Source organism: Sapajus apella, unplaced genomic scaffold, assembly GCF_009761245.1.
Source record: "Sapajus apella isolate SASKATOON/1434 unplaced genomic scaffold, GSC_monkey_1.0 scaffold227, whole genome shotgun sequence".
NCBI lineage: Eukaryota > Metazoa > Chordata > Mammalia > Primates > Cebidae > Sapajus > Sapajus apella.
In genome coordinates this window covers 305,808-333,158 of record NW_022437167.1, presented here as the reverse complement: position 1 = coordinate 333,158, position 27,351 = coordinate 305,808, and the positions used below count along the sequence as shown (strand labels likewise).

The 27,351-nt window shown below is 54.2% G+C and overlaps 1 protein-coding gene and 1 long non-coding RNA gene across 12 annotated transcripts in view; one reads left to right on the top strand and one right to left on the bottom strand.

Moving 5' to 3' along the window:
• The window catches only part of GATAD2A (GATA zinc finger domain containing 2A), a 122,516-nt gene that overhangs the window by 91,246 nt on the left and 3,919 nt on the right, over window positions 1-27,351 (top strand). For 8 of the 11 annotated variants that reach the window (XM_032271236.1, XM_032271234.1, XM_032271233.1 and 5 more), the window contains 9 exons: window positions 14,545-14,677; window positions 14,820-14,951; window positions 16,246-16,335; window positions 17,319-17,450; window positions 17,617-17,784; window positions 20,256-20,535; window positions 23,167-23,465; window positions 24,023-24,097; window positions 24,382-24,577. In XM_032271236.1, the coding sequence (XP_032127127.1) occupies window positions 14,545-14,677; window positions 14,820-14,951; window positions 16,246-16,335; window positions 17,319-17,450; window positions 17,617-17,784; window positions 20,256-20,535; window positions 23,167-23,465; window positions 24,023-24,097; window positions 24,382-24,577 (1,505 nt within the window). The remainder of the gene's footprint in view (window positions 1-14,544; window positions 14,678-14,819; window positions 14,952-16,245; window positions 16,336-17,318; window positions 17,451-17,616; window positions 17,785-20,255; window positions 20,536-23,166; window positions 23,466-24,022; window positions 24,098-24,381; window positions 24,578-27,351) is intronic. The other 3 variants (XM_032271229.1, XM_032271238.1, XM_032271228.1) reach the window with 2 other exon arrangements.
• LOC116544688 lies at window positions 166-14,223 on the bottom strand. Its single transcript, XR_004265998.1, has 3 exons — window positions 14,213-14,223; window positions 4,428-4,433; window positions 166-248 (listed from the first exon to the last, which is right to left on the bottom strand). It is a non-coding gene; the product is annotated as an uncharacterized LOC116544688 (long non-coding RNA).

The window sequence follows — 27,351 nt, the reverse complement described above, 5'->3', positions numbered from 1 at the left end:
CAGCCCAGCCCCTAGGAGACTTGGCGTGTCTGCAGGCAGTGTGGGAAGAGTGGTCTGAGGGCACGCTTTAAGGGGACTGCGGCCCAGTAATCACAGTGCACTGGGTACAGGGCTCAGTCTGAAGGCACACGGTGGTAGGAGCAGAGGCCGGAAAGGTGGGCCAGACCAGATTGTTGGGTGCAGGAAGGGTGGAACATAGAGAGCTGGGACTGGGCCTTGGGTTCAGGACACCCTTCTGGAGAAGGCAGCTGAGCCTGGGTGGAACCCAGGAACTCTCAGGCACTTGGACAGGAGAGAGGCGGCCAGCTTGCTAGAAGGAAGGAGATGACTAGTCCCGGAGAGCAGCACTCTGGGGGCACTGGGGCACAAGATTCAGGATAGCGTCCTCATGCTGAGATCCTCCTGGGTGACCTGGCCAGCCATGTTCCCGTGTTTGAGCCACAGCCATAGGGTGCCCAGGCTTCTCCCTGGGTGACACCAGCTTTCTGTGACTTAGACCAACATAGGGGCTGTACAGTTGCCACATAAGACCATGAAGACCTTAAGGTGGTCAAATTTTGTTGGCTGACAGTTAAATAGGTTTTATAAGCTATTATAGTGTATCTGTGTGTTGAATCCTATTAAACTTGGGTAGCAAAAAGAGGCCGGGCGCGGTGGCTCAAGCTTGTAATCCCAGCACTTTGGGAGGCCGAGGCGGGTGGATCACGAGGTCAAGAGATCGAGACCATCCTGGTCAACATGGTGAAACCCCGTCTCTACTAAAAATACAAAAAATTAGCTGGGCATGGTGGTGCATGCCTGTAATCCCAGCTACTCAGGAGGCCGAGGCAGGAGAATTGCCTGAACCCAGGAGGCGGAGGTTGCGGTGAGCCGAGATCGCGCCATTGCACTCCAGCCTGGGTAACAAGAGTGAAACTCCGTCTCAAAAAAAAAAAAAAAGAAAGTTATATGGGCCATGATGTGTCAGGAGGACAGGACTGGAAGCCCAGCCTCTGAACCACCGACAAGGCTGACAGACGGGAAATCCTCTTCCCGAAGCACTGGCACCTCCCCTTTTCCATCTCTGGGCCCCAGACAGTGGTTGGATTTGTGGGATATGTCTGTTGCCATTTACTGCGGTTAGCAAATTTGAAAATATTGGCCTGGTACAGTTGCTCACACCTGTAATCCCTGCACTTTGGGAAGCCAAAGTGGACAGATCACATGAGGTGAGGAGTTGGAGACCAGCCGGAGCAACATGGCAAAACCCCATTTGTACAAAAAAAATTAGCTGGGCCTGTAATTCTAGCTACTTAGGAGGCTGAGGCACAAGCATCACTTGAACCCGGCAGGCAGAGTCGGGATCACGCTACTGCACTCCAGCCTGGGTGACGGAGCAAGACTCTGTCTCAAAAAATAAAAAAATTTGAAAAAAAGGAAACCAGGCATGGTGGCTCACACCTGTAATCCCAGCACTTTGGAAGGCTGAAGCGGGCAGATCACAAGATCGAGACCAGCCTTACCAACATGGTGAAACCCAGTCTCTACTTAAAAATACAAAAATTAGCCGGGCGTGGTAGTACACACCTGTAATCCCAGCTACTTGGGAGGCTGAAGCAGGAGAATTGCTTGAACCCGGGAGGCAGAGGCTGTGGTGAGTCAAGAGTGCGCCATTGCACTGAAACCTGGGTGACAGAGGAAGACTCCATCTCAAAAAAAAAAAGAAAAAAAAAAGGAAAGGAGAAATTTCAGTCTAGGCAGCATAGCAAAACCCTGTCTCTACTAAAAATACAAAAAAAAATAGCAGGGAGTGTTGTCACACACCTGAAGTCCCAGCTATTCGGGAGGCTAAGGTAGGAGAATCACCTGGGCCTGGGAAGCAGAGGCAACAGTCACCTGAAATGGCACCACTGTGCTCCAGGCTGGACAACCCGAGTTGAGTCCCTATCTCGAAAAAAAGAAAATATTTATTAATTTATTTAAATATGACTATAATAGACCTGTGGCATTGGTATAAATAACTTTTTATTAAAAATCTATTTTGCAAATCTCTTTAACACTCAGCTTACTAAGAAGGCAGCTGCTAGGTTCCCCTGGCTGTGTCTGCTTCCATCCTCTTGCGATTCATTGTGAGGGTTTGAAGCCTGGTGAAGAAAATCCAGCTAGCATGGAGAAGAGGTTAGAGAGTGGAGGAGCAGTTCTGTGGGCTTTTCAGATAATTGTGCATTGCTTCCTTTAATGAGAAACCAAAAATCCAGAGTGGCGGGCTGCTACTGGTGAGTTGGCCCTTAGACTCCGAAACCTCATCAGTGAGCTTTTTGTACGTGGTTACATTAAAATATGTGGGACTCTTTTGCACTTCAAACAGAAAAATCTTTTTCTGTTTGTTCGTTTGTTTAAGATGGAGTCTCTCTCTCTTGCCAGGCGGGAGTGCAGTGGCATGATCTTTGCCCACTGCAACCTCTGCCTCCCAAGTTCAAGCAATTCTCCTGCCTCAGCCACCTGATTGGCTGGGATTACAGGTGCACGCCACCACACCCAGCTAATTTTTGTATATTTAGTAGAGACGAGATTTCACCATGTTGGCCGGGATGGTCTCAATCTCTTGACCTTCTGATCCACCCAACTCGGCCTCCCAAAGTGCTGGGATTACAGGCATAAGCCACCGCTGCCAGCCAGAAAAGTCTGTTATTAAAATTAACATTAAATTTTGGAATAGTCTAAGATTCAAAGAAGAGTTGCAAAGATCAGCCCTATAAACCCTGTCCCAGTTTCCACGTCACTAACAGACTAGGGGACATTTGTCCCAAGTAGTGAGCCGAGGTCCGTGTATTGTTACTAACCAAGTTTTTACTTTATTTTGATTTCCTCAGTTTTTTCCAGCTGTCCTTTTTCTGCCGCAGCCTCTTACATTGTATTTAGTCCTTGCTTCTCCTTAGACTCCTGGACTGTGACACTTTCTTGGACTTCCTTTGTTTTGGGTGACCTTGTCAGTTTTGAGGAGCAGTGGTCAGGTGTTCTTTAGAACATCCTGCATTGGGATTTGTCAGATGCTTTTCTCACAGGCAGGTGATGGATTTAGGGGAGGGTGACCACAGAGGGTGAAGTGCCCTTCTTGTCACATCATACCAAAGGTACTTCTGGTCCTGACTGATCATCTGGCTGAGATGCTACTTGTCAGATTTTTCTACTGTAAAGTTACTTCCCCCACCACCTTTTCCATACTGTCCTCTTTGCAAGGAAGTTACTATGTACAGCCCACTCTTTTTTAAATTTTTTATTTTTGAGATGGAGTCTCACCCTATCACTCAGGCTGCAGTGCAGTGGTACCATCTCGGCTCGCTGCAACCTCCGCCTCCTGGGTTCAAGCGATTCTCCTGACTCAGTGTCATCAGTAGCTAGGATTATAGGCATGTGCAAACACGCTTGGCTAATTTTTGTACTTTTAGTAGAGACCGGGTTTCACCAAGTTGGCCAGGCTGGTCTCAAACTCCTGGCCTCCAGTGATCCACCCACCTCGGCTCCCAAAGTGCTGGAATTTCAGGTGTGAGCCACTGTGCCCCACCACAGCCTACTCTTGAAGGATGGGAGCTCATGCTCACCTCTTCAAAGGTGAACTGTCTGGATAAATTGGGATTCTTCTGCCTGGGAGTTTATCTTTTCTTCCCCTGAATGACCTTTTACTCATGTATGAGTTTGTAATACCATTGAACGTTGGAAAATAGTAGTTTACTGAGTTACAGAGCTGTTTCAGATACACATATCATCATTTAGTGTCACAAAATCAGATTTGTCAATGTCACCATTGATCCGTTGGGAAGCTGTTAAGCTCACAGCATGTGGCAGATTCTAAGTTTTCTAAAATTCTGAGCGCTGATTATTGGAAGCTCGTACTTCATCACTGGTACAGACACCATCAGGTGCTTTCCACGAAACACGAGGCTTTGCATGAAGGGTCCCGCATGCCCCTTTCTTTATGGCGCCGTTCCACTGCAGTGTGCAACAGGAGGGCTTCATCCTGTCACACTTTGTCATGGGATACCTCAGAGACACTACTCAGAGGTTGAGGTTTAATTGCATTTCATGACTGCCCCCTGAAGTGAGTGGCGTCCCCTCCTGCAGATGAAGAAACCTGGCCTCATTGAGATTTGGTGAATGGACCAGGTCCCCTAACACCTGCAGAGGTGCATCCAGCTCTTCAGCGGTCCTCATGGGTGACTTGTGGCTGCTCTGCGCAGAGCAGCTGGAGCAGGTCTGATTGGGGTGTGGGTGCACCTAGCTGACCAGGAGGACAGATGGAAGGGACAGGTCTCCAGCCATTTGTGACGCGGATGTTTAAAAGAGGGGCAGGACGTTTCCAGGCACAGCAGGCGCTTTCCATTCATTGAGAAAGTGTGTGGTCGTCTGAGAAACAGTGCATGTTTCTTGTTCGTGGCTTTTATGAACACAGGTGACTTCTCTCTCCCTGTGTTTTGGTGAGGAAGCTGGCATCTCTCCCAGGAGATGCCTTTCAGTTCATTTGCTGTAGGGAGTCCTTCCTCCACCCTGCTTGATGAGTTCTCCCAGTGTTTCCTTCCTGGTGGAAGGTGGGCCTGGCATGGGTGCAGGGACCACAGTCAGGAAGGGAACACTGATGTTGGTGCTACAGTCAGTGGCCAGGGTTTCCCCTCCTCTCGGTCCTTTACTCTCCCCACATCAGGCCCTCAGGAGAGGCTGAGGTGAGGGGATCACTTGAGCCCAGGAGGTGGAGGCTGTAGTAAGTCTTGATTGTACCACTGCATTCCAGCCTGGGTTGCAGAGTGAGACCCTGTCTCAAAATAAAATAAAATATGACCGAGTGCGGTGGCTCATGCCTTTATCCCAGCACTTTGGGAGGCCGAGGTGGATCACTTGAGCCCAGGCGTTCAAGACCAACCTGGCCAACATGGTGAAAACCTGTCTCTACTAAAAATACAGAAATTAGCTGGGTGTGGTTGTGCATACCTGTAATCCCAGCTACTCGGGAGGCTGAGGCAGGAGAATCTCTTGAACCCTGGAGGTGAAGTTTGCAGTGAGCTAAGATTGCGCCACTGCACTCCAGCCTGGGCAATAGAGGGAGACTGTCTCAAAATAAGATAAAGATATTTGGTAACCTGAATTAGCAGCTGTCAGAACTGCCGGTCACATGGGGCCCACCCTCTCCAACCTCAGACCTCCTCTTTTGGGTTCCCCCAGGGTCCTGACACAGTGAGGGGTCCACACAGGAGCTCAGGTGCCGTAGGAACGCAGGTTGTCTGCAGGTCCCAGTGTGTGACCTTAGGAGGTCATGTGGGCCTCCCTCATGACCATTCCCTGGACTGGGAACTGGGGGTGACAATGGAGCTGTCTAGAGGATTATGTGGAAAGGTGAATTTTGGTGGTTGGCCCAGGAATGGCCATCATAAAGGCCTAGCAGGTGTTTACATGGTTTTCCAAACCTGAAAAGTTAGCTTTTCAGTTCTTCGATTCTAGTCCTTTCTAATGCATGTGTCTTCCTGTATTTCTAAGCAGAGCTTGCTGGATTTGTTGTGGCCTCCCCAGTGGTGTCAGCTGCTGGCAAGGTCAGGCTACAGGGGCTTTCGTGAGTGGGTAGAGGCTGCTGGCCCAATGAGCATGGTACCAGGATCTCCTAGGCTTGTACCTACCACCTCAGCCAAGCCACTCTGCATGCCCCCGAGACTGGCCCCTGTCACAGCATCCTCTGGGCCTCCCTGGCTGGGCCCTTTGACTTCAGGGGCTGTTGCATTCCTAGAAGGCATCCCGCCAGCACGGGCTGGCTGCCCCCTGGCTGTGCTGAAGCTGGGGGCGGGCGCTGCGTGGGGCTCCTCTGCTCTAGCTGGGGACCTGAGACCACTCCTTTTTGTACTGGTGAAAGGAGAGCGGGTGGGGATGGGCCCACAGGTCTGGGCCGGCCACACAGGCTCCCTCTCTTTTTCCTGAGCTCTTTAGCTGACGCTGTGGCAGGGCTCACCATAATGGAGTCCCAGAGCGGTCATTGGACCTGAAGTCTCCAGGAAGAAGGATGGCTGGGTTTCAAAAACCCCATCCCAGCTGCTCACCTCCACGGCCTCTGTGGCAGAGAAGCAGCATGTGTTCCGTCTTCCTGGGCCCCACAAAGCAGGCTCTGGGCTTTTCTCTCACATCCCAGCCAAGAGGAGCTCAAGTTACGAGGCAGGAGGAGTGTGAGGGATGCTAAGAAGGGAGTTGGGGGAACCACAGATGGGCTGCGGCTAGTGAGAAGCAGGTGGGTTTCAGGGCATGGAGAGGGGGTGGCTCTCGGGAGGGCAGCAGACAGCCCTCAGGAGAGGCATTTCTTCAGTTTTGGGGCAAAGCCTATGTCTGGACAAGAGTGCCCTTCCTAATGAATTGAGCATCTCTGAGTGAACACTACCCCTTAGGAAAGGAAGGAGAACTGTATGGGGTCCCTGTGAGCAGCCCCCACACCCAGGTTGCAGCGAATGCTCCCAGAACTGTATGTTGGCACACCCGCTACATGCGCCTGCCACGCAAGATACTGCCCAGACTGGCCTGGGCAACACAGTAAGACCCCACCTGTACAAAAATGAAAAATACAGTGAGCCATGATCATGCCACTGTGCTCCAGCCTAGGCAACAGAGTAAGAGACCCTGTCTCAATTGAAAAAAAATTAGCCAAGCATGGTGGTGCGTGCCTGTGGTCCCAGCAGCTTGGGAGGCCGAGGTGGAAGGATCACTGGAGCCCAGGAATTCCAGGCTGCAATGAACTATGATCACACCACAGCACTCCAGCCTGGGTGACAGAGTGAGACCCTGTCTCTAACAAAAGAAGTTGCTCAGTGGTAGGACTAACTTGGGGAACCGATGATAACTGTGTCCTTTTTCAATGACAACTGTGTCCTTTTTTTCCATCATAGGACTTCCAAGGAAGTGCTTTCTGGCTTGACTCACTTTATTCCAGGTGGTGCCTAAAGCTGAGGTGCCTCCGGGCCAGCAGAGTGTCTCCTCCTCTTCCCTGGGGCCCTCTTCACCCCATGTCATTGTTGGCAGTTCTGCTTTCCCACCTGACCTTCCTAGAACTGTTCTCATCCCAAGTCTACACCTGCCCGGGGGCACCTCTGCAGGCTGCTGTTGTTCCCTCTGTTGGGGGGGAGCTTTAAGGTTCGGCGGGTAGTTAATTGGGTAAACCATTTTCTTCCCCTTTCTCTTTCCCTGCTTTGTCCCAGGATAGCGTCTAGGGGCGGTCTAAGGGAGGAAGTGGAGTTACAGTGATATGGGTTAGCTCCCCAGGGGCCAGGCTGGGCTGTCGGCTCCATTAGCTTAGTGGTTTAAAGCAGCAAGGTATTGACGTTTTTCAGCCTGTCGGTTCTGCTAGTTGGTTGGTCCCACCCAGCTGGGCACTGCTGCTGGGGCTCTGTGGTCTTTGCAGTCCCACGTCAGCTGGACTGAGTGTCCCCAGTGGCTTCATCACTTACATGTGATGGCCAAAACAGCTGGGAGTGGCTGGACCAGTCTCCATGCCTGTCTCCATCTCCCCTGTAGTGTGGGCTAGCGTGGGCATCCAACCCCACGGTAGTTTGGGGCAGTCAGACCTCATCTCTCCTAGAGCAAGCATTCTGAGGGCCAGGCAGAAGCCACAAGGCTTCTGTGACCACACCCAAAAGTCTTATCATATCGCTACGTCTGCATTCTGTATTTTGGGATTTGAGCCATAAAACCAGCACAGGTCCAGTACTACAGGGGCTATGAATAGACCTAGCCAGAGCCTCCGGCCTCCTCAGGACTGCAGAGATGGGCAGGTGGGCGTTGCAGAGTCTAGTCCGGTGTACAGGGCTTTGTCAGCCGTGAGTATTAGGGCTCCTTCTTCATGTCCACAAAAGCTCTGGGACTCAAAGCATAGGAGTTTGGCTTCCAGGGTGTGTTGCTTTACAAAGACACATGATGACACACAATTCAGAAATCCTTGTGAGTTTCCCGTTCTTCCAGCAGCACAGCATCTGTGTGCACGAGGGAAGCAGCTGCCCACTGTGCAAGGGGGTTCATCAGTGCACAGGCGGCACTGGTCTGTCCTGAACTCAAAGCCCCAACCCTGGAAACTCCACCAAGGCAAGAGCAAGAGGTGGGCACTCCCCAGCCTTGCCAGGCCCCGAGCAGACCCAGTCTTTGCCCTTGGGGGTTGTGAATATTCAGATGTCCCATTTTCAAGACCAGTTGACTGAGATTGTCTGCTCTGTAGTGGGCTCCCACGCTCTCCTCAGAAAGCTTTCAGGTAAGGCAGATGTTTCAAGTTGACTTGTTGCTGTTGCTCCCATCTGGGAGCTGCAAGGCCAAGGTAGGGCGACTTGTTTGCTGCCCTTATCTTCCCAATGTGGGGGACCCTGGGAAGTACTTGCCTCTAAGGCCCTATAATCTGAAAGAAAAGCACTTCTGCACACTCCTAGCCCCCTGGAGGTTGCATCCTGTCACCGCGTCCATCTGGCCTCAGGAGGTCGTGGTACTGCCGCTGTCTGGGTTTTTGGGGCTGCTGGATGTGAGCAGCTGGCTCTGAAGAGGCAGCATGTGATCTGACAGCAGGCCACCCCCACCCCACCAAATGACAGCCCTGGGGCAGCTCCTGGCCAACAATTCCATCTCCTCTGAAGTGAGAATGGGACCAGGTGCGGGGACCGGGCTGGGGTCTGTCCTGGGGCTCTCTCCATCCTAGGGGCCTGCGGGGTACCTGTCAGTGCTTTCAGGAAGGTCACTGTTCCTGAGGCCCAAGCTGAGCACTTCTAGGTCAGCAAGTCTGCCTGATCCCCCTGCACCCAGCCCTGCCATCTAAGGTGCCTGATTCTCCTCAGCACCGAAGTCTCACCTCAGGCAGCCCTGAGAGGCGGCGGGACAGGGATTCCTCTCCCCTGCCATGCAGGAGCCACGGACAGGGAAGTGTCACTTGCAAGAGGCAGAGCCAAGTGAGACGCAGCTGTCTTCTGACTCACTGGGTGAGGGCTCTCTCCACAGCCTGGCTTACCTGCAGGTGTTTCAAGTCCAAGTCTGGGCAGTGGTGGCCAGTGAGCTCCAGGCCACTTCCAGCTAAAGGAGCTACTCTGTGGGAGTGTGTGGGCTCGGGGTGCAGCACCCGCACACAGCGGGCTCAGCCAGCCTCTCCCCCATCCCCAGCCATGATGGACTTAGGAGGAGATTCCTGGCTCTGAGGACACAGGGGCTGGCCCCCTCTTTGGGGCTGTGGTGTCACCCCAGGGGTGGACACCTCCTTGCCCTTTGTTCATCAGGTCACCCTGGGAACACCCTGTCCCTGGTTGGGAGCCGATGCTGTGCTGCGGATTGGGGCCATAGGTCCCTGGCTGCTGTGCCGGTGCCACACCCCCTGAAGGAGGTCATGATGGCCCCCAGCTCAGGGTTCGGGATCCTGCTTGTCAGACAGGTGCTGACATGTCACCCTGCAAGGCGAGGGTTGGGGGTGTTGCGCAGGGAGCCAGAGGCACTTAGAAGGGCTTGCTAGGCTGACAGTGGGTGGGCCAGTCACTGGGCTGGGTGCGGCTAAGGAAAGAGACCCACCAGCCAGCCCTTCTTGGGAAGTGAGGGGGTTTCTGCTCAGATCTGTACTCTGCTGAGGGGAACCCTGAGTTCTGCCATGACCTTCATCTCGGGGAAGCGGGACAGGGGCGGCTTCCTGGGGCATGTTGGAGAGATGTTCTGCAAACGGAACAGTGTATGTGGAGGCATGGCAGGCCGTGGCTGTGGGCCAGGTCCCAGGAGGGCGGGGGATGTGAACTGCTTGGTTCATGTTGCGTAGGGCTTAGTGAGCCCAAGATGAGTCTTTGCACAAGGGACAAGTGGTCTGGTAGGGCTGGTGTTGGATCTAGCAGAGCCCTTATCCCACCTTTGCACACAGCCGGCAGCCCACCCTGCTAGGCCTGAAAGAGGAGAGGAGGAAAGGTTCTAGAGGGAAATGGTTGTCTGGCTGGAGAAGGCGTTGCTGGGCCCTGCCTCCTCCAGTCAGCCTGGAGGAGGATTACTTGGCCCGAGGCCTCATCAGGCTGCAGGTCATGGTCATCCCCAACTTCCCTAGTGTGTGCAAGACTTGGGGGATCTTGCTGAAATGCAGACTTTGATCAAGCAGGTCTGGGGCAAGGAGGACATGCTGCATTTATACAAGTTCTGGAGAAGCTGCTCTGCTGCTGTGGCAGTGACAGCAGTGGTCTGACATTCACAGGTCCAGCCCTGAGCACAACTATGGCCTCGCCCGCCAGCGGCCCCTCCTGTCTTGTTTTTGTGTCTGTCCATCCTGGTAGACTGAACCCTAAGGACAGAACCTAACTTTATTCAGAGGTTCCCCCCACTGCATGCTGCAGCACCTTTTTCTACTTTTTTTTTTTTTTTTTTTTTTTTTTTGAGACAGAGTTTTCACTCTTGTTACCCAGGCTGGAGTTCAATGGCGCGATCTCGGCTCACCGCAACCTCCGCCTCCCAGGTTCAGGCAATTCTCCTGCCTCAGCCTCCTGAGTAGCTGGGATTACAGGCACGTGCCACCATGCCCAGCTAATTTTTTGTAGTTTTAGTAGAGACGGGGTTTCACCATGTTGACCAGGATGGTCTCGATCTCTTGACCTCGTGATCCACCCGCCTCGGCCTCCCAAAGTGCTGGGATTACAGGCTTGAGCCACCGCGCCCGGCCTACTTTTTTTTTTTTTTTAATATATATATAGACATGGGGTTTCACTATGTTGGCCAGGATGGTCTCAATCTTCTGACCTTGTAATCCACCCACCTCTGCCTCCCAAAGTGCTGGGATTACAGGTGTGAGCCACCACACGCAGCCAGCACCTGCTTTTTAAATGAGCTCTCAGCAAATGTGAGTGAGGAATGAATGAATGAATGAATGAATGAGGGAGAGGGGGATGAAGTGTGCCTTTCCTGCATACCAAATAGGGCTGTTCAGAGAAGCACAAAGGTCCCAGCCTCCAAGGACAACTCCTTCCTGGCACGGGCTGAGGGGACACTAAATATTAACCACGTACTGACCACTGGTTGGTGAGCAGCTGAAAGCCATAATCTTGTGCTGTGGAAGTGGGATCGTGTCTCGATTGAAGTTTATAATCCTGGCCTCTCCTCCAGGAAACTCTACGGAAGTTCCTGGCAGGTAACAGAATTTCTGTGCTTGTGAGGTCAGGGCTGGTGCCAGCGTTGGGGTCGGGGGTGAGACCATTTACGCTGATAACAGCCTGGCCTGCTTCCGGGCATTTTTGTAGGTCATGTAAAAGCTCTTGATCACTAAGTTTTACTTTAAAGCTTCTCAAGGTGGTCAGGACAGGCTTATGGGATTTGCCCTGAAATACAACGTCACTTCCATATAAACTTGGTGCCCGGACGGCCGCTGTGGAGTGAATGATAGATGCTGTCCCTGGGCCATGATGCCATCCCTCCCAGCATGTTGGGCTAGATTGCCACTGCTTTTGTTTAGACAGTTTTTATAATTAAATTATTTCCCTAAAATAATGCCTGCGATCATTTTGAGCCACATGCTTTTTCCTGAATTAAACTCTCTTTTAAAAAGTATTGAGACTCTCTGCTTTAAAAAGTGAGCTTAACAAAGTTTTTCGTTTTAGAAACTTAGAAGGGCCAGCAGCCCCCTGTGTGCAGTGTGTGTAGAGGTGGCTGGCGCCTGTGGTGCAGTGACAGCCCCATGTGGGCCGGCACCACACAGGAAGTGCCTGCAGTTCCACAGCCCTGGGGTGAGCCTGGCGCCTCCATTTTCTGACAGCACCTGAACCCTTACCTCCCTTCTCAAAATGAAGGCTGCGTGTCACAAACCGGTTGGAACTGGCCGTTGCCATGGTTTTCATGTTGGAAGGCACAGTTAAAGGGTCATGTGACCAAGGAGGGAAATGCCTTTGTCACATGACTTTTTGGTGGCCTGATTAGCATACAGGAAGTTCACTCCCTGCTGGCTGCTGGGATGCTGAGGATCATTGATGGGTGGTGACATCATCTCTTGGATGAGTTATTGATTAGTCGCAGGCCAAGATGGGGCCAGGGAGCGGCCTGGTCAGAGCAGCCCTCTCAGGCAGCTTCAGCTGCTAGGTGTTCTGGACCCTTCGTCTGCCCTCTTCCCTTAGGCAGATTTGAATTTTATTAGACATCTCACCTCTGGAAGAAGCACATACCCACAATAAGATGATAAGTGTTAAGTCCCTTATAGCATGTCATTTCATTTTGGCTTGTGCTGGCCCGGGAAGTGTATCTGTAACTCTATACAAGGCGCTGCCTTGGCCCCCTGCTCCCAGTTCATTTTGGGTGGAGGCCAGCAGCTGCAGCTCTGTGCTGGAGCCTCGGGACCGCCTGCCTCTGAGGTGCTTAGTGTGTGTGCATGTCCAGGGAGCCTGGAATTAGAGCCCTGAGGTCACCTTGAAAGTCGATCTTGGGTGGCACGGGGCCAGCAGCAAGGAGAGACATGCAGGTGGGGTTTGCTAAGACCTGAGTGAGGTGCCCTGGGTTACTTTAGAAACAAACTACCTGGTTCTGGACTTAGAATGTGGCTGATAACCCCTTGCCTGGAGGATTGTATATTTCAAAATGGCACCTTTCTGTCCACGCCCAGGTCTCTGGTGAGAAGTTGGCTGGATCAGGGATAGGACCAGCATTCAGGTACAGCTGCCACGTGGCTCTGATGGGTGGAATTAGGAGGGCCCAGAGGAGAGCAAGTAAAGCGGTTCCGGAGTCTGGCATCCGGAGTCCAGGGTAGCGTTGGTCAAGCCTCAGCCTCTGGTGCTCTGTGTCCGCCCTTTCCTGAGGACGCAGCTCACTTGGGTGTGGAGGGGACCTCAGAGGTCCTGAAGGCTGCTAGAGCAGAGTCACGTTCTTCATCCTTGAGACTCTCCTTAACCCTGCTGGGGTCTAATTATCAACTAGACCCTGGCAGAGTAAGAGCTGGGACAACTTTGAGTTGTGGCTCCCAGTTAACTTTGTCTGAGCTTGTTCTCTGGGTCACAGTGCCACCTAGAGGACGAGTTCTGTCCTTGGCTGGTTTTCCTGCTGACTAAAAACGACCAGATTCACTCTGATGAAAGAAAGTATAATGGGCCAGGTTCGGTGGCTCATGCCTGTAATCCCAGCACTTTAGGAGGCCAAGGCGGGCAGATCACGAGGTCAGGAGTTCAAGACCAGCCTGGTCAATATGGCAAAATGCTGCCTCTACTAAAAATACAAAAATTAGCCAGGCATGGTGGCATGCTCCTGTAGTCCCAGATACTCAGGCATCTGAGGCAGAAGAATCGCTTGAATCAGGGAGGCAGAGGTTGCAGTGGGCCAAGATTGCACCACTGCACTCTAGCCTGGGCAACAAAGCAAGACTCCATCTCAAAAAAAAAAAAAAAAAAAGTGCAATGAACTCAGATCTTCAGGGACGGTTGCCTTGTGCCGTCAGCAAATGGAGCCACTTAACTAGGGACAAAGTACCGTCTCTGGGACTTGGGTTAGGCTAATGACACCACAGCAGGTCATCAGCCCTGTGCCTTCAGTAGTGTCAGATGTACACATATATCCTAGAGGATCGTTCGCAGGAAGAGGAAAATCATACTGATGTGTTCCTGCCTGGGTCAGATGACGTGGGGGTGCCGTGAGCACTTAGCTTGGAGCCTGTCCTGCAGTAAGCATAGAATGGATGTTCACTGTTACCCGGTTCTGATGAAAAACAGCAGCTCATCAGCTGTACTTTTAGACATTTGTGACCATATTTTGACAAAATAACAAAAATGGAAAGCCTACAAGTACTTCCCCTGATTGTATCATGATGCAATTTGAGCTGGGACGTAACGGAGTGGGCAGGAGGGTGACAGTCCATGAGTAGATCAGGCAGGTGGAGAGTCTCTGGTCTTTGAGAGAACTTGTATCCTAGTCAGTTTCAAAACAGATAGCTGCTGCCGCCGTGTGGAACCCAAGAAGGGCCATCTAGCACCTGGTGCCACCTTGTGAGCAAGCCGTCAGCCTGTGGACACACCCCTCAGTCTTCTGGGGACAGGTTGGCTGCCAGGCGTGAGGGCTATTGGCCTGCCTAGGTTGAGAGAGAAGAAAGGCTGGTTTATGAAGGGAGCTGGGCTCCCCCTCAAAGGGTTTCTACTATGGACAGGAGCTGCCGCTGGTGGTGAGGTACACACATCCCATCAGACGCGGCATGCACAAGCCCCACCAGGGGCTACCACTGAGCAGGGCCCCAGGATCCAGAGCCGAGTATTTTAACTACTCTGAGCCACATGGTAGAGGGAGTGGCCATGTTTTCCGAAGTACCATGTCATGCTCAGGGGGCATACACACCCTCAGTCCCTACCATCGAGGTGTCCTCCTGGGCACTGGGATTGGGCGCCCTATGATGTGTGGGTAAGAGAATGGAGGCAGCCCGGGTGCCATGGGGTGGGGCTGGGAAAGTGGAAGATGACCAGGAGAGAGCCGGCTGTGCAGGGGCAGACAGAGGTAGCAGCCAGGGAGGTCACAGCTCCCTGCCATGTGTCCACAGGGTGGGTGCTGGGTCCAGTTGTCAAGGGCCCTCTGGTCACTATTGTCTCTACCCCACAGTGACATGAAGTCGGAGAGGAGACCCCCCTCACCTGACGTGATCGTGCTCTCCGACAATGAGCAGCCCTCGAGCCCGAGAGTAAATGGGCTGACCATGGTGGCCTTGAAGGAGACCAGCACTGAGGCACTCATGGTGAGCCACGTGGTGGTGCTGCTGCCAGAGCCCCGCTGTGCCCTGCCCACTCACGGCGCCCTCAGGTGGAGCTGGTGACGGCGGGGCCTCTGCTCCCCACCAAGGCCACTCCTCCTCAGCCCTGTTCCTCTTACCTCTGCAGAAGAGCAGTCCTGAAGAGCGAGAAAGGATGATCAAACAGCTGAAAGAAGAGTTAAGGTTAGAAGAAGCAAAACTCGTTTTGTTGAAAAAGTTGCGGCAGAGTCAGATACAAAAGGAAGCCACTGCCCAGAAGGTGCGTGCCTGTCATCCTCCCTGCGCGAGCAGGAGCCCCTGCCCTTGCCTTGACCCCCTCATCCATGTCAGGGGCCAGAAAGGTGAAAGGGCTTCCTTGAGGGAGTGTGGGTCAAGGTCCCGCTCCCCCATTTGTGGAGTGGCGGGTGTGGAGGATGACTAGGAGAGAGCCGGCCATGAGGGGCAGACAGGGAGCAGCCAGGGAGTCGCAGCTCCCTGCCATGTGTCCACAGTGGGCACTATGTCTATTTTGTGTTTGGCTAAACGTTAAGTGAATTCCTGGATCTGAGGGTCTAAAGCTCACTTCTTAGACAACAGGTGTCAAGGAAGTGGAGCACAAATGTCTGGTGCCGCTGGAAGCACGTTCCTGGATGAAGAGCTCTGTCCAGAAAGGCCACCTGGCCTGTGGGTGCAGGGGATGCCCCAGCCTCTGCTGTCCTCCCCACTGCTGTGCGTCTCGGTCTCCTCCCAGCTAGACGTGTGCTGAGCTCCCATGGAGCTCGGCCCCAACTCTCAGGGGGCCCTGCTTCTGTTCCTCCTCCTTCCCTGGAGCCCGAAGCTCGCCGTTGTGCTGCTTCTAGATGCAGCTTTAATGGGCAGCAAGGTTAAGTTTATTTTGTTAGGCTTTCTGAGGGCTCTGTTCTGGGAAATTCCTACCTCCCAAGCACTTCAGTCATTGTCTCAGTGAACCAGAAAGTGTGTGTGTCCTGGGCAAGAGCTGAAGGAAGAACCAGACTCTCCCTGCCTTGGCTTGGGGGTTTGTTTTTTGACCCTCCCCCCCGCCCCCCACCTACCTGGTTAGCAAGTGGGTTGGAAAGAGCCTGCCTGTTTCTTTTTTTCTGTTTCCTGTCACTTGCTAAAAACTCATTGAGGGACACCACATCTGTCACTGACCCTTCTCTAATGGAACATGCAGCTTTAAAAAGTGCCCAGAGCCACCGTTTTCTCACAGTGATTGAGATCTCCCTGTCTACTGGGCCATGGGTCCTTTGCCTCAGCAGCGCTGCTGCTGTCAGCCATTCTGTCCCCTGGAGAGCACAGGGGGTGCCCAACACTGCGTGGGTGTCAGGGAGCAGCCAGGAAGTGATGCTGAGAGCCAGGGGTGGCGCTGCTGGAAAGTCTTTCCTAGGCCCATGTAGAAATTGTCACCTCCTGCCGCAGACTGGGTCATTTTCAGCCTTCAAGCAGAACCTCTGAGAGCCTGATGCCGTAGAGGAGGAAGTCAGTCCTCTTCGCCAGCATTAAATCTTGGTGCCTCGTGGCCCCTGACCTCCTGGTGTCTTGCTCTCTCGCAGCCTGCAGGCTCTGTCGGGACCACCGTGACTACCCCTCCCCCGCTTGTTCGGGGGACCCAGAACATTCCTGCTGGCAAGCCATCACTCCAGGTCAGTGTCCTGTCTGCATCTCCATGGGGGCCCTGCCGGCACTGCTGCTATCAAGAACAGGCCTCTTGGGCTCCCTTACAGCCCAGAGGAAGAAGCACATACGAACTTCCCGAGCCCTACAGCCCAAAGTAGGCCACTATTGATGTCACAGACAGAAATCATGGCCAACACTGGAAGGGAGCCTTCCAGTGAGTGCCCCTGGCAAGTCTGATCTCCCTTCATGTTGACTCTTTGGGCCAGAGAGCCTCCTCCCAGGGCCTCCAGGTGAGGGCCAGAAGCTTTCTCCCAGCTACATGGCTGAGGTTGGAAGGGACCCTCCTGCCCCTTCCTCTCAAACAAGCCTCCCAGCTTCCTCTAGGGGGTGGCAATGCCCATCCTGCCTTGGGTGGGCCAGTGTCACGTGGGAATGAACTGCCATGTGGGTGGGACCCACTCAGAAGTGAGCCCAGGTTTGCATGGCTCTGGATGGAGTCACTATTCCTTGTTCCAATGTTTAGAATAAGTAGTCATCTTTGCTAATTTTGTGTTACACATTTGCCTTGAGTGTTAGTTTGTTTGAGACAGGGTTTAGTTCTGTCACCCAGGCTGGAGTGCAGTGGCGCGATCTAGGTTCACCGTAGCCTCTGCCTCCTAGGCTCAAGCCATCCTCCTGCCTCACCCTCCCAAGTAGCTAGGATTACAGGCACACACCACCACGCCTGGCCAATTTTTCTATTTTTTGTAGAGATGGGGTTTTGCTGTTACCCAGGCTGATCTCAAACCCCTGGGCTCAAGAGATTCACCTGCCTTTGCCTCCCAGTGTGCTGGGATTACAGGTGTGAGCCACCATGCCCAGCCAGCTAATTTTCTTTTTTAATTTCTCTGCTACTTAGAAAAAAAAAAAATAAATAAGTATGTGCTTTCATAAAAGCAGCAAACCTGCATGTTTTAAAATAAAAAAGGGGGGGTGTCCATGTAAATCTGGGTCTTGGTGTCTTTGACAGACCTCTTCAGCTCGGATGCCCGGCAGTGTCATACCCCCACCCCTGGTCCGTGGTGGGCAGCAGGTGTCTTCGAAGCTGGGGCCACAGGCAAGCTCCCAGGTCGTCATGCCCCCGCTCGTCAGGGGGGCCCAGGTGAGCAGGGCGGTGCACACTGGAGAGGCCTGGCAGCCTCAGCAATCATCTCCTTCGAAAATAGGACCCTTACCAGTCCTTGGGGCCAAGGTGCCCTACACCTTCGGGCCCCCCTCCATTGTTGATCTCAGTTGAATTTTTTGTTCTCCCCACCCTACCCCAACAGCAGATTCACAGCATTAGGCAACATTCCAGCACAGGGCCGCCGCCCCTCCTCCTGGCCCCCCGAGCGTCAGTGCCCAGTGTGCAGATTCAGGGACAGAGGATCATCCAGCAGGGCCTCATCCGCGTCGCCAACGTTCCCAACACCAGCCTGCTTGTCAACATCCCGCAGGTAAGGGCTGCGCCACACCACACCAGGGAGAGTGTAGGTCCCACCTGTGACCGCTCCCCTTTGGCCCAGGTTCTGGAGGCACAGTAGTGTCTCCCTAGTCTGTGTGGTGTGACCTGCCTGCTTCCTCAGAGCCAGGCAGGGGTTTGGACTTGAGTTCCTGGGGGCCACAGGGCTGTGTGGGTGGTGGGCACAAGTTTTGTGGGCAGACTTGCCATCCAGCACAGGTGGGCAGCTGCCAAGTGGGGCGACACACAGACCTGAGCTGAAGGTGGGGTCTGCTCACCAGCTCCATGGCCGAGGAAACAGCATGTGGCACACAGCAGGTTTAGGGGGATAGTCAAGGCCCGGGAGAGGCCGGTGATGGGCCTGGATGCCTCAGGGGGCACTGGAGCCCATGCCGCCCTCCCAGCAGTGGCTTCTTCCAGTCGCCTCGTCAGCAAATGTTCTCATGGCACCAGGCGCATCTATTCTTAGTAGCGTGTCCCTTCACCTCTGTACAGAGTCTCTGAGATGGGGAGGGTCTGTCCCCACCCCCAGAAAGTAGGGTAGGATGGGAAGAGCAGGACCCAGGGGCGGGCAGGCTGGAAGCAGGCACCCTGGCTGACAGATAAAATTACCAGCTCTGCAGGGGCTTTTGCTCGTGGGCATGTTTGCTGGTGGGCATGTTCGCTGTTTCTTCCCTCTTTGGCACAGTTTGTTCTTGCGCGCCCTTCTCAGACAAGAGCAAGGCTCTGGGCAGCGTCCCTGCCTGCTTTCAAAGGTCAGTTTGAGTGCAGAGAAGACCAATCCTGGACTGACCCAGGTAGACAGTGAACTTTTTTTTTTTTTTCCTTTTTTTTTTTTTGAGTCGGAGTTTCATTCTTGTCACCCAGGCTGGAGTGCAATGGCGCGATCTCGGCTCACCGCAACCTCCGCCTCCCGGGTTCAGGCAATTCTCCTGCCTCAGCCTCCTGAGTAGCTGAGATTACAGGCACGCACCACCATGCCCAGCTAATTTTTTGTATTTTTAGTAGAGACGGGGTTTCACCATGTTGACCAGGATGGTCTCGATCTCTTGACCTCATGATCTACCCGCCTCGGCCTCCCACAGTGCTGGGATTACAGGCTTGAGCCACCGTGCCTGGGCTTTTTCTTTTTTTTTAGACAAAGCCTCATTCTGTTGCCCAGGCTGGATGGAGTGCAGTGGTGCAATCTCAGCTCACTGTAACCTCCACCTTCCAGGTTCAAGCGATACTCCTGCCTCAGCTTTCTGAGTAGCTGAGACTAGAGGCACCTGCTTCCACACCCAGCTAATTTTTTTATTTTTAGTAGAGACAGGGTTTCACCATGTTGGCCAGGCTGGTCCCGAACTCCTGACCTTAAGTGATCTGCCTGACTCAGCCTCCCAAAGTGCCAGGATTACAGGTGTGAGCCACCGTGACTTGCCCTCCTGTGAACTTTTATCCAGTGCCTTCTGTTGTCTTTGTGCCCTGAGGGTGGGCACAGGCAGCCAATGGCAGAGAGGTGGTGTGCTCCTAGTGGGGCTGAGGGAGGCTATGAGGGGAAGGAGGGGAACTAGCTGGTCAGAGGTGGGGGAGGCCTGGGTTTGGTCTCGGTTGCTGAGAGGACAACAAGCCGGCAGGCCGGTCTCTGAGAGCCTTTCTTGAGGGATGGGGCCCTGGGAAGGCATCCTGGACACCCTGTGCCCTACCGTGTGGTATTTGCAAGTCATTGGCTGTGTCCATTTTTTAGGGGTGGGCTGCACAGCTTTCATCAGCTTTCCAGAAGGGTCCTCAGTCCCCAAAAGCCACTGGCATGTGGTCAGTTCTGGGTTTCGGAAGGAGCTCCATACAGCAGTTGTGGGGCTGGTGATGGCAGTCAGGGGTCTGCTGCTGGTATCCAGGTAGGACTGTGAAGTGGCACTGGAGTGGCAAGGACTCGGGTGGATGGAGGGCAAGGGGCAGAGGCTGGCCTAGGAGCTGCTTCTCGCATCACCCCATAGGACTTGGGGACTGCCTCAAACATTAGCATCCCAGGGGAGCGCATGCAGAGAGGCTCATAGGGGTACTACGGTGAGCACCCTCATACCCTGCGAGAAGGCAGGCCAGGCCACAGCCAGAGGACAGTGGCTCTGATGGGCAGGGTGGTGACCACCAGAACCTGGTGTCAGTCACGTGGGTGCCCTCACATTCACATGGTGGAGCACAGCAAGCAGTAGATTTTCAGTGTGTGCAGTTTATCTGGTAAACCTCAGTACGGGTGTGCAGGTGAGCAGTCATCTCCTAAGGTGGTGTGTTCTTTGCAGTTCTCCCTGCTGCCCTGGCTTCTGTGAGTCTGTTGGGTGTCACAGCTAGGTTCACTTCTGTAAGGATGCTGTCATCAAGGGACTGTTAGTCAGTGCAGCCGACGGGACCTCGGGCGTGGGGGCGCTGGGGAGCCTTCCTTTGGGCAAGCGCACAGAGCACCCTGACTGAGTTGTTAACCTCCCAAAGCCCACCGCAGCATCACTGAAGGGGACGACAGCCACCTCTGCTCAGGCCAACTCCACCCCTACTAGTGTGGCCTCTGTGGTCACCTCCGCTGAGTCTCCAGCGAGCCGACAGGCAGCTGCCAAGCTGGCGCTGCGCAAACAGCTGGAGAAGACGCTGCTTGAGATCCCCCCGCCCAAGCCCCCAGCCCCGGAGATGAACTTCCTGCCTAGCGCTGCCAACAACGAGTTCATCTACCTGGTCGGCCTGGAGGAGGTGGTGCAGAACCTACTGGAGACACAAGGTGAGTGGCCTGGAACTAGTGGGCTGCTTCCACCTCTGGCCTCCAAGGGTGCTGCCCCATGAGTTCTTTCCAACACACAGCAGAGGCTGGGACATGGCTGCCTGGCCAGAATGGTGCTGGGTGGGCTTGGCAGGGACACCATCAGTGCCACTGTGGAGTCTGGACACTGTCCTCCTCCAGCTGGGGCCTCTGAGAGCTAGGCACCAACAGGCTCAGGCCCCAGGGGGTTGGGCAGTGGTGGCCTCTGTGACGCTGGCATGTGGTAGGGTAGAGGTGAGGGCACACATCTGTGGGAGGCTTACGGGCTTGGCCTCCACGAAGGGCATTCAGGCCAGTGTGGGGTTGTGACACACAAGCAGAACCTTCCAGAGCCTTGAGTGCTCCCAGCCTCTGAGGAGAGAGAGGGACAGCCCACCCCGCTGCCCCCGCCTGGGCAGGCTTGCATGATCACCCTCTTCAGGGGCAGTGTGGGAGTGCACAGTGTCCTGGGGGATTTAGGAATAAAAAGTTATCTACGGGTGGTGATCAACACAGCAATGGAGACGGCCAGGCCAGTGGAGCTGGGTAGCCAAGTCAGGAGCATGCTCCCTGGACATGGAGACCAAGGACGTTTGCCCACAGGTTAAGGTGGGGGTGACACAAGCAGGCCGGGAGCCTGAGCCCTCTCATGGTAAGTACATCAGACCCTCAGAGCAGAGCAGTGGGCAGGACCGTGAGGGCCCCAGGGCAGGGGTAGGCCCAGTGGCCTCAGAGCCCTCCCAGCACAAGACTTGGGAACAGCAGGGTGGGTGTGTGCAGAGAAGCACCTCCTGCTCACCTCCCAGGATGCAGAGAGGGAGGAGGGAATGGGGGCCAGGTCGAGCTGTGCCCCCAGCTCCTCGTGTTGGGAAGATGCTCTCCCCACTCCCTTAGGGTACTTTGGTGCATCTCTCAGTGCTCCCATATGGTACCCAGGGTCCCCAAAAGGAAGAGCCCTCCACACCTGGGGGGAGCTGGGCCTGGCTTAGCCTCAGAGCAGCCCTCATATGTAGAGTTGCTTGTAGCCCACTCCCTTGCCCCGAAGTCGCTCTTGTAACTCCCAGCTGTACTGAGACCACGGCAGCAGCATGCAGGGACATGGCCTCCAGCTCCCAGCTGCAGGAGGGAACAGTGTGAGCTGTGGGGAGGCAGGGCTCTGACATAGCCTGGCCAGTGCCTTTGGTGCCTCTTTTTCTATTTTTTTGTTGTTGTTTTGAGATGGAGTCTCACTCTGTTGCCCAGGCTGGAATGCAGTGGCATGATGGCTCACTGCAACCTCCACCTCCCAGGTTCAAGTGATTGATTCTCCTGCCTCAGCCTCCCAAGTAGCTGGGACTACAGGTACCTGCCACCACGCTCAGCTAATTTTTTGTATTTTCAGTAGAGATGGGTTTCACCATGTTAGCCAGTGTTAGCCAGGATAATCTTGATCTCCTGAGCTCGTGATCCACCCACCTTGGCCTCCCAAAGTGCTGGGATTATAGGCCTGAGCCATCGCGCCCAGCAAGGTGCTTCCTTTTGAGGCTGCTGTAGGAAATGCGGGCTGGAGGCCGAGTTGGGACCATTGCCCCTCTATGTCTCTGCCTGTGCAGGCATCTGCTATCCCAGACTAGCCTGTCTCTGCCGTTCCCTCATCAGGGCTCAGTCTCCCTCTCTTGTTGCCAAAAACAGGACCTCACTGTGGGAGGGACTCCTAACACTTCCCGTAGCCCCCAGCCTTGCACCACGTCTGCTTCTGGTGCCACTCCTACTGGCCATGGCTGCCCCCTTTGGGGTTGGACGTGTGCTGGGAGATGTGCTGTTGTCACCAGAGCATGTAAGCTGCTGGTGGTGGTCTCATGGCCCGGAGGAGGCAAGGCCAGTCCAGGCAGGAGAGGGAAGGCCAAGGGTTCCTTGGCCATCTTCTGACATTGTCTGTGATGACCCAGAGCAGTTGAGGCCCCTAAGTGCTGAACACAAAAGAGATGGGCACAAAATACGCCAACACCTCATGGCTGAGCGCATGCGTCACTCGCACTTCCCCCTGCAACCTCTTGCAGTCCCCACAAAGAGACGCTGCATTCATTGCCCCTGTAGCTTGCTGCCTACCTTGTGCCCTGGGTGCAGCCTGGGGCCTGGGGCCTGTCCCAGGTATGAATCCTGCCCTGGCACCCCATCCCTACTCCACATCCACAGGTGATCACAGGTCACTCGGTCTCTGGCCATGTGATCCACAGGTCACTTGGTCTCTCTTGGCCTCAGTTTCTTTCTCAGGATGTAGGGCATTTTGGGGGGCCCCCTCCTAAGAATGAACCGAGCATCTCAGCACCCACAAAGCATTCGCAGTGTGGCTTGTCTGTCACCCTTGTTAACTTGTACACAAGCAAGGGTGCCCACCACACCGAGGCATGGCCTGGCACGGCTACTGCTGATCCTCAGTGGTGTCATGTCCAGCGGTGGGCGGGACAGGAGGCCATGGTATTCGGAAGCTGTTTGGCTTTGGCCAGCCCTGTGTCTACACATTGGTGCCCAGTAGGCAGTTGCAGAACGGATTCAGCGTCCTGGGCTGGGGGCGGCCAGGGCCCTGACTGTCATCTGTCCCTCTGACACGAGCCACGTGCTGTCTGCTTGCAGCGGGCAGGATGTCGACCGCCGCTGTGCTGTCCCGGGAGCCCTACATGTGTGCACAGTGCAAGACGGACTTCACATGCCGCTGGCGGGAGGAGAAGAGCGGAGCCATCATGTGCGAGAACTGCATGACGACCAACCAGAAGAAGGCGCTCAAGGTGGAGCACACCAGCCGGCTGAAGGCTGCCTTCGTGAAGGCGCTGCAGCAGGAGCAGGAGATCGAGCAGCGGCTCCTGCAGCAGGGCGCGGCCCCGGCCCAGGCCAAGGCCGAGCCCGCCGCGGCCCCGCACCCCGCGCTGAAGCAGGTGAGCCAGGCCTGGCAGCACCGTCCCTAGGAGGCAGGGGCCATTCCAAAGATCCACCCCACGCCCACACTGCGCCGCCTGATTGTTAACTGCGCGTCTAAATTGCAGTTAATGGTGGCACTGGGAGGAGAAAACACTAATTTGCAGTTTCTTTAGACTTTGTAGCTCTCACTCATAGGCTGCAGCCTGACAAGTACTGCTTGTCTCCAAGGACTTCTGAAAGCCACGTTGAGATACCAAAGGGGCATTTGGAAGAAATGTTCTTGCTAAATTTGGAGAGGAACAAGTTTGAAATCAAGTTTTTTGTTCTCATGTTTTTTTTTTTTTTTTTTTTATTTTAATGTTTCTCCTTCCCACCCTCAGTAGACACAAAGCTCCCTTTTAGCAATTTTTGTTTTCTTGGAAGTTCTTTGCAATTCACTAAACACATTTTCTCAAGATCCCCATGCGGCGCCTAAAGTCCTGGGGGACGGGCCTGTCCTGTGGGGCTCCCCTTCGATCACCCCGGGCCAGCCAGCAGACGGCGCTGACCTCGATTTCAACCCCCATTTGTGTAGGTCATAAAACCCCGGCGTAAGTTGGCGTTCCGCTCAGGAGAGGCCCGCGACTGGAGTAACGGGGCTGTGCTACAGGTCAGAACCGCGCTGGGCGCCGGGAGCCTCGCGCCCCCACCGCAGCCCGTGACCACGTCAGTCGCCGACTGTCACGCTGCTTTGTCTGTCTGTCTGTCTCCGTGTTTCCGTTTCTCTCTCTCCCCTCCCCTACCCTTCTGTGTAACTTACCTGGTCTCCTGATTTTGGACTTTAGGGACCCCATGTGGGTGGGAAGAGGTCGGCCAGAGCAAGGAAAGGTGCTGAGCGTCTCGCCCACTGCTGCCTTTTCCCTGCATGAGCTGTCGCCCCTCTCTCCACTGCAGGCCTCCAGCCAGCTGTCCCGGGGTTCAGCCACGACGACCCGAGGCGTCCTGCACACGTTCAGTCCGTCACCCAAACTGCAGAACTCAGCTTCGGCCACAGCCCTGGTCAGCAGGACCGGCAGACATTCCGAGAGAACCGTGAGCGCTGGCAAGGGCAGTGCCACCTCCAACTGGAAGAAGGCACCCCTGAGCACAGGTGGGTGGCCTCCGCAGGGCTCCCCAGGGGACCTGGCCATTTCCGGGTCCACCCTTCCTTATCCTGAACAGTGGCACGTATGCACCGGGTGAACACAGGAAAGCCTGCTCCCCAGACCCGCGTCCCAAGCTCAGCCTCCTCGGACTCAGGCTTCCTCTCCTGCCCCTAACCAGGACACCCTGAAGAAGTGACAGCCCCAAGTAGAAAGGAAATAATCACCCTCACTCTGTGTGGCCTGGTTCAGTGGGTGCCCCCACAGCCATCGCATGGACTCTTGCAGCAAACACCTGTCTTGCCCACTTGGGGTTACCCCTCTCTCTTTGTGCCGCAGTGAACATCCATTTTTCTGTCACTATGCCTTCCATGCTGTGGTCACACCGAATGGTGGAGTAGAGTAAAACGGTAACGGGTCAGGGATGCGCCCACAGCAGGGGCTGGGCTCGCTGAGGACAGGCAGTGGAGGCCTTGCCAGAGACAGTGTCTGGAGAACAACCGGTGCGGGTGAAGGCCCTCGCGTGGGCTCTGCTCAGTCAGCTGCGGCCCTGCTGTTCGTGGCATGGGCCCTATGGCCTGTTCATTTCAGGCCTTCATCGTGTTTATTTTCTCATGTATGTGCTAACCTTAGAATAAAAGGTTAATACTTCGTGTGTTCAACAAGAATGGGAAAAGAAAAGGTGGTCAGGAAGGGCCAAGTTAAGGAGCCAGGCACTCTCTGGTATAGGAAGCAAAGTGTCCCACATGCTCCCTGCAGCCTGTGGCCCTGCAGGAAGGAGAGGACAGGCCTGTCATGAGACAGACCCCAGGCAGAGTGGGGGAGCCTGAGAGCCCGCTGTGCCTGCTGCTGTCCTAGGTGAGGGGCATGCCCAGATGCCAGGCTCTGCAGGGGCAGTTCAGGAAAGGGCGGGCGTTCAGCTGCAGAGAAATCCAAGCAGCCTGGATAGTCTAGTGCATTTGTTTTCAAACCAGCCAGCCAGACGTTCTGCTCAGCAGGTACAAGACAGCTAAGGACTCACAGGCTGGTTGGAAATTACTCTTGTGAGAGGTTTGGAAGTATAAGATGTAGGAGAAGTTGACAAGTGTGTGCATGTGGACACAGTGGTCGTCATCTGGAAGCAGCCTCTGTGTGTGTGTGTGTGTGTGTGTGTGTGTGTGTGTGTGTAAAGTTTGAAAGGGAGCATGAAGGCATCATTAGTTGTTTGTCTGATGGTAGGATTCGAGGGAAAAGAAATAGTTGAAAGCACCATTTCCTAAAACAGTTACTCAGGGTGGCTGGGCATGGTGGCTCACGCCTGTAATCCCAGCACTTTGTAAGGCCGAGGCGGGCAGATCATGAGGTCAAGAGATCAAGACCATCCTGGCCAACATGTTGAAAACCCATCTCTACTAAAAATAGAATAATTAGCTGGGCGTGGTGGCACGCGCCTGTAGTTCCAGCTACTCGGGAGGCTGAGGCAGGAGAGTCGCTTGAACCTGGGAGGGCGGAGGTTGCAGTGAGCCGAGATAGAGCCACTGCACTCCAGCCTGGCAAAAGAGACAGACTCCGTCTAAAAAAAAAAAATGACCCCGAAGGCTGGAGGAGAGCATATGTTTCTGTAGTGCTGCCCTTTTGCACGTAGGCCTGGTTCCTAAGAACACTGGGCCTCAGAACGCTTTTTCCACAAAATGTATTCACCACCACTAGAAAATACTCTTAGCGCCACACCTGCTGGCTCGCGCTAAGCACCTTGTGGCTAGCACCTTGTGAGGCCGAGATGGGAGGATTGCTTGAGCCTAGGAGTTCGAGACCAGCCTGAGCAATATGGTGAGACCTCATCTCTACAAAAAATAATAATAATTAGCCAAGCATATGGCAACTGTCTGGTCCCACCTACTCAGGAAGCTGAGGCAGGGGGATCACTTGGGCATGGGAGGTTGAGGCTGCAGTGAGCACTGACTGCACCACTGCACTTCAGCCTGGGCAAGAGTGAGACCCTGTCTCAAGGGGTCTGGGTAGCCCTTACCCTCAGACCAAAGATTCTACATGTGCTGGGTGGGGAGTGTTTCTTTATTTTTCAATTATAAATTTTTTCCAATTATAAAAATTCAATTATAAAAGTCATATCTGTCCATCATGGAAATTTGGAAAATACAGGGAAAAGACCATGGCAATGACTTGGATTTTCCTCCCCCAAGTGAACAAATGTTACATTTAGGGATTTTCCCCAGTGTCTTCACTTCACTTGAGGGCCCTTTGTGGAAATGTGTGTGTTGCATTGGCTACTTTGTGCGTTAATGAGAGACCCTCACTGTAAGCGTTAGAATTTGAGCCGGGCACAGCGCCTATTACCCTAGTGCCTTGACAGGCCAAGGCAGGAGGATTGCTTGAGGCCTGGAGTTTGAGACCAGTCTAGATAAGCAAACATAGCAAGACTTCATCTCTACATATTACCTTGAGGGAAGGAGATAGGTTTTTTTTCCTTTTTTTTTTTTTTTTTTTTCCCCAGAGACAGCTTCTTGCTATGTTGCCCAGGCTTGCGTACAGTAGTGCCACAGCTCACTTGCAGCCTGGATCTCCTGGGCCAAAGCAATCCTCCCACCTCAGCCTCCTGAGTAGCTGGGACTACAGGGACATGCCACCACATCCAGCTGATATTTTTTTAGAGGTGTGGCCTCGCTCCTGTTGCCCAGGCTGGTCTCTTATCTTCTGGCCTCCTGCCCCAGCCTCTCAAAGTTGTGGGATTCCAGGCTGAGCCTCCGCGCCCAGCTGAGATGATTTTTTTCATCGCTGCATAGTA